The sequence below is a fragment of the Mytilus trossulus genome, chromosome 13 (genome assembly GCF_036588685.1).
Source record: "Mytilus trossulus isolate FHL-02 chromosome 13, PNRI_Mtr1.1.1.hap1, whole genome shotgun sequence".
NCBI classification, from domain to species: Eukaryota; Metazoa; Mollusca; class Bivalvia; order Mytilida; family Mytilidae; genus Mytilus; species Mytilus trossulus.
This window is the reverse complement of record NC_086385.1, coordinates 17,682,223-17,692,080: the sequence shown is the minus strand read 5'-3', so window position 1 is coordinate 17,692,080 and position 9,858 is coordinate 17,682,223. Positions and strand designations below refer to the sequence as shown.

At 34.6% G+C, this 9,858-nt stretch overlaps 1 protein-coding gene across 1 annotated transcript; it reads left to right on the top strand.

Moving 5' to 3' along the window:
* The first annotated feature begins 2,657 nt into the window (after window positions 1–2,657).
* LOC134694752 (failed axon connections-like) lies at window positions 2,658–7,223 on the top strand. The gene is made up of 5 exons (XM_063555806.1): window positions 2,658–2,960; window positions 4,049–4,245; window positions 5,019–5,133; window positions 6,211–6,348; window positions 7,032–7,223. Exons 1-5 carry the CDS (start codon window positions 2,808–2,810, stop codon window positions 7,188–7,190), a joined length of 762 nt encoding a protein of 253 aa, XP_063411876.1. The 5' UTR covers window positions 2,658–2,807; the 3' UTR covers window positions 7,191–7,223.
* The last annotated feature ends 2,635 nt before the right edge of the window (window positions 7,224–9,858 follow it).

The window sequence follows — 9,858 nt, the reverse complement described above, 5'->3', positions numbered from 1 at the left end:
TTGCTCTACCTCAACATATTTACCTTCAAATAAGTTTGTATGTTATATTATGACTATGTTCTTTTATATACTGTTGTAACTATAAAACTTTATCAGAATAAAGCATAATTATATACATTATTTATGATATATGTTGAGGTAAGTTTACTTAATGATTTTTTTTCCATTTGTTTCGACCGGGTTAAGACGACTGAAAAGGTGTCAGTGATCTTCAACAGTGGTGTGCCTTAAACAATGTCTCAGACTACATCACTTACAAAGAAAATAGAAAATTGTTTACAGAAGTTCCTCAAATCCATCCACCTAAAAATATCAAAGCAGCAAAAATAACATCAAAACTCAAATTACCACGAACAAAACCCCAAACATACAAAAGAAAACTAAAACCAAACCAGAAGTTCAAAAATATTAAAATTTTAGTTTCTATAAAGATCTTGATATAAGATCACATCTCGTTTTTAAAAAGGAACAATCGGATCAACTTTTTGTGTTTACCATGTAGTGCATTATAAAAAAACGAAAAAGAAAATGTAGTAGCTGGAAAATTAAAGTGTTTCGTTATATCAATTCAGTCTCGGTCGCCCCCGGAAAACTTAGCGTGGGTGAGTGGCTATAGGGCACCGGTCTGACCTTTTTTTTTCATATCTTAATATAATATTCACCTGAAAAAAAGATCGATCGCGATCGATCTTAGCATTTACACCAAAAAAAAAAGATCGATTTAATTAGATCGATCTTTTTAAAACCACCTCTAGAGGTAGATTTTTTAAGTCCGATTAAAGATTGATCTTACCCATTTGATACACTGGACCAAAGATCGATCTTAGCAACGATCGATCTTTTTTGTCAGTCTAAGACTTCGTTTACACTGGCTACGAAATTGAATCGATCTTTATTTGAATCGATCTTTATTTGAATCGATCTTTATTTGAATCGATCTTATTTAATCCAGTGCGTTTAAACTGCAACATAAAAAGAACCGGTCTGACCTTTAATTCCCTATCTAAATACAACAAACACCTGAAAAAAGATCAATCGCAAGTGATCTAAGCGTTTACATCAAAAACAAGATCGATTCAAATAAGATCAACCTTTTAAAACCACCTCTGGAGGTAGACTTTTTAAGTCTGATTGAAGATTGATCTTACCAGTTTACACTGGACCAAAGATCGATCTTTTTTAGATGCTAAGATCGATCTTTTTTGTCAGTGTAAACGGGGTCTTAGATATATACACATGCAGTGCATGATACAGTCTTGAATCATATACAGTTATGCATCCATACAAGTTATGTGCCTTTCAGCAGTTTGCACAATGTGTGGATTTCATTTGCAAATTCGTCGTCTCTCGTTTATTAAATGGCGGTTATAATCCGGAGCCTGTTTTTCAGCGGTTGTTGATTGTTGATGTAGTTCATACATGAATGTGTTTCTCATTTCTCGTCTTTCATATAGATTAAACCGTTTGTTTTCCTGTTTCAATAATTTTACACTAGTCATATGAGGGCCCTTTACAGCCTATTATTCGATGTGAACCAAAGATCCGTGTTGAAGGCCTCACTTTGACCATAATGGTTTACTTTTTGTAACCTATGACATGAACGGAGAGTTACGTGTATTTCATTGGCTCTCATATCACATCGTCTTCTATATAATTATCTTTTTCTTAAAACTGAGTTTTGATTGTATGTACATGTATCTCCTGTCTCATTCTTGTATTGGTTTAAAATTATAACATAGAGTAGTTGAAGGAAAGAGAAAAAATATATTTAGTTTAGGAAACGGAATACTAATTTCAAGTCATTCGAGAGTTCATATAAAGCACTTTGCTGGTAAAAGTTAATACCGCCACTCTTCTTCTGGTTATATTCTTCACTACTTCCCCGAAGTGCACGTCCCGAGAACAAGCAGAACTATGTGATCCTTCTATGGATAATTGTGTCTGTCTGGTTGCTGAATGCGTGAAATATACTGAAGACATCCTTTACATATAAAATGCACATTTTGGACCTCTAAATAAATTTTCAAAGGAGTGAGGTGGGGGGGGGGAGGTCAAGCATATGAATATACGTTAATAATCTGAGGAGGAGACAAACATAAATATAGTTAAATACTCTGAGGAAGAAACAAACATAGATATACTAAAATATCCAATTCCCCTTCAATTGTTTTACACTGACTCTGATCATAAAAATGTTGAATCAAATGCTTTTGGGTAGACGATAACTATTCGAAAGTTCATCATTAGCCTATTTAGCTAACTGATTACTTAGTTTGTATTTTAGACATGTAATATTTGTTTACTCAGGATGCAAGAGGCTGGTTAAGAGGTGCAGGGCCTCGACCTACACTTTTCTGGGGAAAACTAAGTTGCTTATTTAGTGAATCACTGAAGCATGACTGGTTCAGGCCCCCTCTTATGCAATGTATGAGCCCCCAATTGTGAAAAAAAATCTTAATCCGCCACTGGTTGCACTGTAATACATAATTTGTCTGTAATGACCGCTGACGTAAATAATTGCTATAATAGCCTATAGGTCTTATATCCGCCGAGGGCAAGAGTCTCTTTTTTTTTACGTATACGTAACAGATGAGATTATAAGGGGTGACTTCCAGTTCTTGATATCCTTGACCTTGTTATCTAAATATAACTGTATTTATTTACCATCGCCGTATTACCTGTATGACCATATCAATATGGTCAAATATAATTCTATCAACGTTGAGGTTATCTGTTTCGGTTATATAAACCCTTTCAGTTGTATATGAGGGGTGTGTGTTGTGTACGAACTACAGAAAGTCAAAACGATGGCTGCTGCAAAAACATGGAAACCAGAATGGAAACAAGATGTTGTTTACCTACATGTATTTCCTAGGATAATGTCAAAAGGAGTCCCGAATTTCTCTCCGTTTGCAGTAAAGTTAGAAACGTGGTTAAGAATAAATAAAATTCAATTTGAAGTAAGTACATGTATATTAAACTATTAAAATTATAATTAAAATTATCGTGTGATTTTTCAGAAACAAATGCACATGTATATAAGTTTGATGCGTGTATTAGAATAATATCTAGACAAGTTCAACGTACATTGCATGCACAATTTAAAAGATCTAGTTTTAATATATGTGCACGTGTCACGTGTTTTTGGTCACGTGTCTCTTTGGGTACATGTAGCTGCACTCTTATTTGAAAAATCGGAAACAAGGTCGGGATGAGGATCGAGCTTGAAAAGAAAAGAGTCTATTTGGTCAGGAACATCTAAGTACATGTAAACAAAGAAAGACCCGAAATTAATAAAAAGAAAACCAACAAAACAACAACAAACGGCAAAATTCTAACAAAAATGCAGAACAATTTAAAATTATAGCTATATATATACAAATGTTATATTATAAGGGTATGAATGGAAAGGGTTATGGGATATACGTGAATGTAGAAACGACCCAATCCAGCAAAATATATGAAACACAACAAACGATAATAATTGACAACATTCCTGACTTGACGAGTGATTGAACTGTTTTTTTTTCAAAGATACTTCTTTAATATTATTCTTTAATAATATATATGGATTATGTGTCTTTTGTGGATAGTTGTCTCATTGGCAATCATACCACATCTTCTTTTTTTATATTACCTGTTAGATACCATATGTGAAAAAAACACAATTATATACATTTACTCGTGTGATATTAATGAGTGAATTGATATCTTCTGACTCACTGTAACTTATAAAACGGAGCAGAAATTTACAAATATTTACAGACGATTGCATTTATTGTGCAATGAACAGCAGTTCTTGGTTAGCTTGCTTGTTAGCTGAATCTTCAAGTCATTATTATGTTAAGTAAACTACCCTTCTTTTAAGAGAGACTAGTTCGACAGATAACCAATCTATCTGTGTATAAGACTACTTCGAAAGGAGGGTATACCTTGCTTTATAACGACTTCACGGTTCAGCTAAAAAGCAAGCTAACCAAGGATTTTACCTTCCCCTACACACTAAATGTAATCGGCTGTAAAAGCATGATCAAAATATCTATTGTAGGTTGTAGATCACATGGGTATGTCGACAAAAGGTCAAAGTCCATTTATTGTGTTTAACCAAAAGGAATATCCCGATTCCAACTTTATAATTGAATATCTGACAGATTATTTTTCCGTTTCCATGGAGAGCTGTTTATCGGATGTCGAGAAGGCAATATCGAGGGCATTTCTCAAAATGATCGAGGAAGATATGACTTGGTAAGATAGTAAAACACTTTGAAACATTTTAAGTATATGAAAACACTCCATCAATTGTGTTGTGGATCGCTTATCCAGCAGCATTCAACTTTTAGCGTCAAGCAAGTTGGAATGGAATTTTGTTTTATGAAAATGAATATTTTCATTTCCCTAATCGCACACTTTTTGGTTTGTTGTAAATATCATCCTGCTCCTGTCATTTGTAAAATCGTAATTTTTATTCGATATAACGATGTTCCATAAATCAAGTAAATCAAATGTTTTTTTCTACCAATAATGAGGACAGTACTAAATCGCATGTATGCTATAAAATAAATAGTCAACAAAGAAATCAAACACAAACTTTTTCTGTAAGTCAGATTTAGTTTGAAAGAATTAAAAAAAATTGCTTGAATTGAATATCGGTCCGCAATTCTTTTGAAACCATGGTAAAAAAAAAAGACAGGTAACTTTTTTACGAGCCCCGAGTCCTTCTGCGTGATGTCAAATTTTTATTTTAGCAGTTTGATCGATACCAATTCAATGATTTGTAATACAGGGGATGTCACAAATTTTAGGGACTTCAAGAGTTATTTTCCAGCTTATCTTTTTTTGTTTTCGATTTAGATAAAATAGTGAATAGTTTATCAACGTGTTTGAGCAGAAAACAGAAACCGCGTATCAAATAGGTTAAGTTCTAGTAATCGTGAAATCAACCACATCACTGTATTTCAAAATATGATCATAAATGAGAAAAGGGAAATGTTTAATAATCTTTAGTTATTATATTTTAGGTCTATATTTTGGTACAGATATGTTGATCATTTCATTGATGAGTATTTAGAATATTTAAAGCCAAGTGATGATCCAGAAAAGGCTAAGGCATTTGCAGAACATCTTGGTAGTAGTGTAAGTAAGAAGTTAACATCTGTGATTGAGAACTCTTTACAGTGGGAAATCTAATGAAACGTTATCGCCCTTAGAAACACTCTTCAATTTCTTTTTCATGTTCCCCAAACGGATGCTATTGATTATAGGTTTAGATAAAAGAAAAACGATTTATAATGTATTAAACTTAGAACATAATTCTATTTACCATATAACGTCGTCATTTTACTATTAATTCGTATATAATTAGAACATTTGCAGCCGGCTTTATAATAAAACTTTGTGTAAAAAAATGGTTTTCAATGTTGCTATACCAATAAAATTTTAGCATGGCTATTTGTATTATCATTGCTATTTGTATTATCATTAAAATTCAATGTGCAAGTAAATAAATCTTCAATTGGTTGTATATAAAAAAAGAAGATGTGGTATGATTGCCAATGAGACAACTATCCACAAAAGACCAAAATGACACAAACATTAACAACAATAGGTCACCGTACGGCCTTCAACAATGAACAAAGCCAATACCGCATAGTCAGCTATAAAATTCCCCCATAAGACAATATAAAACAATTCAAACGAGAAAACTTATGGCCTTATTTATTTAAATTTTTTTAACGAAAAACATATATGTAACACATTAACAAACAACAACCACTGAATTACAGGTACTTTTCTTGATTTCCGCGCGAAACCGCAGATATTCCTTACGTTATGAATGTTGGAAAAACCTTTTTTTTTAAATCTTATAAATTTAACTTGAAAAGGCATTGCGGTATCACCGTATGGGATTTGCTCATCGTCGCAGGCTGTACGTTTACGTATAGTTGTTAAGTTTCTATTTCATTTTGTCACTTGTGGACAAAGGCAGTATACTTGTATGTTTTCGTGACGATTGGAAAATAATATTCTACTGTGAAGATTGCAATATGAATGAAGAACCGATAGGATTACAGTTCAAATGAAAGTAATAATACAGAGCCGTAAAGCAGAGAACGTAAACTAAAATAAATTGTCTATAACAATCTCAAGATGTACTTCGCCCCCATTGGCACTATAACTGATTCAATGCATAGTTTTTAATTTATCTTACAGGTAAAAAATAGAGCGATTTCACATGGAATAGGTCGTCACAGCAACGAAGAAATATATAAAATCGGAAGTGACGATATCAGAGCCATATCAAAATATTTAGGCAACAAGACGTTTATGATGGGAGATAACCCAACTCTGGTATGCATTTCATAATTTTACAAATTTTAAAGACTTTAAAATAATAGTGTTATATGCTAGCATAGATTATTATTTGCACTTTAATGTTGGAATATGGCGAAAAGGTGAGGTATACCTCGACGAGACAGAAATCTGACGACATATAATTTGAAAGAGATTTTTAACAAATGTAGTTAATAAAAATAGCTGAAGAATCCAAAAGGTCAATATACAGTTTTAAAAAGTAGTTAAATGTAATTCAACTGTCTCTTTCTATAAAGTGTTGCGAAAATTCAAACTGCAGATCAAGACTTTCAAAGACATGCCAAAACTTAAAAAAACCTTAACAACCTTTAAAGACGAAACAGGTCAACTACCGACAGGGTTTTACAGAAAAGTTTGGCAAAACCTGTCTTGAAATCCAAAACTAATAATAGTATCACTATTTCGGTTTCATGAAAGGTCTTATTGTGTACACTTATGTTATCAGTATATATCATTGTTTGATGTTAAAATATAAACTCTACTGATTTACAATTTGGTTGTTCATTCTTTTGTTTTAAATGTAACTCGACAAATAATGGACTCTCGAGTCTTTAGAAGTTTTGAATATCCCGTAAATACACTCTCCATGTCTTTACATCTATCTTTAATAATATTTGAAACAGTCGTATTTAAAATTATTTCAATTCTTCTTTTTCCAGATTGATTGTTGCCTGTTTGGTTTCATTATCCAGATCACAGATGTTCCAATAAACTTTCCGATGAGAGATGTTATTAAAAAAGAATGTCCAAATATATTGCAATTTGTAGATAGGGTTAAAACAAAATATTGGTCAGACTGGGACAAACAATCTATATAATAGAGTAGAATAATAAATAATTTGTGGAAATGAGGCTTACGATATTTTCTGCTTCGTTCCCTGCGATATTGCTAAAAAAGGGACGCAACACTTATTGAAAGTATCACCAACGTTTAACTTGCAAGGCTGGATTTAAAACCCATTATTGGCATAGTACCGGTATATATATATATATATATATATATATATATATATATAACTCGTCTAAACATCAACCCAACAATGTTAGATCTGTAAATTTGCTTTCGCAAATTTTTGGTTCTTCCCTAGCCGGGATTCGAACCCATGCTACTGTGATATCGTGACACCAAATCGCCTGCACTGCAGCCGTCCCGCTAGACCACACGACCACCTGGGCTCTCAAAAAAAGAGCTTTCGGTGGGCATGTGTTACCTTTCCACGTCAGTTTTAATCTAGCGGCGTACTACAGAACATGATATATAAGGCATGAAGATGTTATTGTTACAGATCAGCTAAATTATCTATAGTAAAGGATCCTACAAATTAATGTAAGATACAGTCACAGAAAATAATTATATTCATAAGTACGTCTGAGTCAGTGACAACCCTACAACAGATGTATCCATCGGATCGCCATCAATGATGGTGATACATGGCTGTGTACATAATGTATATACAACTCGTCTAAACATCAACCCAACAATGTTAGATCTGTAAATTTGCTTTCGCAAATTTTTGGTTCTTCCCTAGCCGGGATTCGAACCCATGCTACTGTGATATCGTGACACCAAATCGCCTGCACTGCAGCCGTCCCGCTAGACCACACGACCACCTGGGCTCTCACAAAAAGAGCTTTCGGTGGGCATGTGTTACCTTTCCACGTCAGTTTTAATCTAGCGACGTACTACAGTACATGATATATAAGGCATGAAGATGTTATTGTTACAGATCAGCTAAATTATCTATAGTAAATGATCCTACAAATTAACGTAAGATACAGTCACAGAAAATAATTATATTCATAAGTACGTCTGAGTCAGTGACAACCCTACAACAGATGTATCCATCGGATCGCCATCAATGATGGTGATACATGGCTGTGTACATAATGTATAAACAACTCGTCTAAACATCAACCCAACAATGTTAGATCTGTAAATTTGCTTTCGCAAATATTTGGTTCTTCCCTAGCCGGGATTCGAACCCATGCTACTGTGATATCGTGACACCAAATCGCCTGCACTGCAGCCGTCCCGCTAGACCACACGACCACCTGGGCTCTCAAAAAAAGAGCCTCGGTGGGCATGTGTTACCTTTCCACGTCAGTTTAAATCTAGCGGCGTACTACAGTACATGATATATAAGGCATGAAGATGTTATTGTTACAGATCAGCTAAATTATCTATAGTAAAGGATCCTACAAATTAATGTAAGATACAGTCACAGAAAATAATTATATTCATAAGTACGTCTGAGTCAGTGACAACCCGACAACAGATGTATCCATCGGATCGCCATCAATGATGGTGATACATGGCTGTGTACATAATGTATAAACAACTCGTCTAAACATCAACCCAACAATGTTAGATCTGTAAATTTGCTTTCGCAAATATTTGGTTCTTCCCTAGCCGGGATTCGAACCCATGCTACTGTGATATCGTGACACCAAATCGCCTGCACTGCAGCCGTCCCGCTAGACCACACGACCACCTGGGCTCTCAAAAAAAGAGCCTCGGTGGGCATGTGTTACCTTTCCACGTCAGTTTAAATCTAGCGGCGTACTACAGTACATGATATATAAGGCATGAAGATGTTATTGTTACAGATCAGCTAAATTATCTATAGTAAAGGATCCTACAAATTAATGTAAGATACAGTCACAGAAAATAATTATATTCATAAGTACGTCTGAGTCAGTGACAACCCGACAACAGATGTATCCATCGGATCGCCATCAATGATGGTGATACATGGCTGTGTACATAATGTATATACAACTCGTCTAAACATCAACCAAACAATGTTAGATCTGTAAATTTGCTTTCGCAAATTTTTGGTTCTTCCCTAGCCGGGATTCGAACCCATGCTACTGTGATATCGTGACACCAAATCGCCTGCACTGCAGCCGTCCCGCTAGACCACACGACCACCTGGGCTCTCAAAAAAAGAGCTTTCGGTGGGCATGTGTTACCTTTCCACGTCAGTTTTAATCTAGCGGCGTTCTACAGTACATGATATATAAGGCATGAAGATGTTATTGTTACAGATCAGCTAAATTATCTATAGTAAAGGATCCTACAAATTAATGTAAGATACAGTCACAGAAAATAATTATATTCATAAGTACGTCTGAGTCAGTGACAACCCTACAACAGATGTATCTATCGGATCGCCATCAATGATGGTGATACATGGCTGTGTACATAATGTATATACAACTCGTCTAAACATCAACCCAACAATGTTAGATCTGTAAATTTGCTTTCGCAAATTTTTGGTTCTTCCCTAGCCGGGATTCGAACCCATGCTACTGTGATATCGTGACACCAAATCGACTGCACTGCAGCTATATATATACAACTCGTCTAAACATCAACCCAACAATGTTAGATCTGTAAAATTGCTTTCGCAAATTTTTGGTTCTTCCCTCGCCGGGATTCGAACCCATGCTACTGTGATATCGTGACACCAAATCGCCTGCACT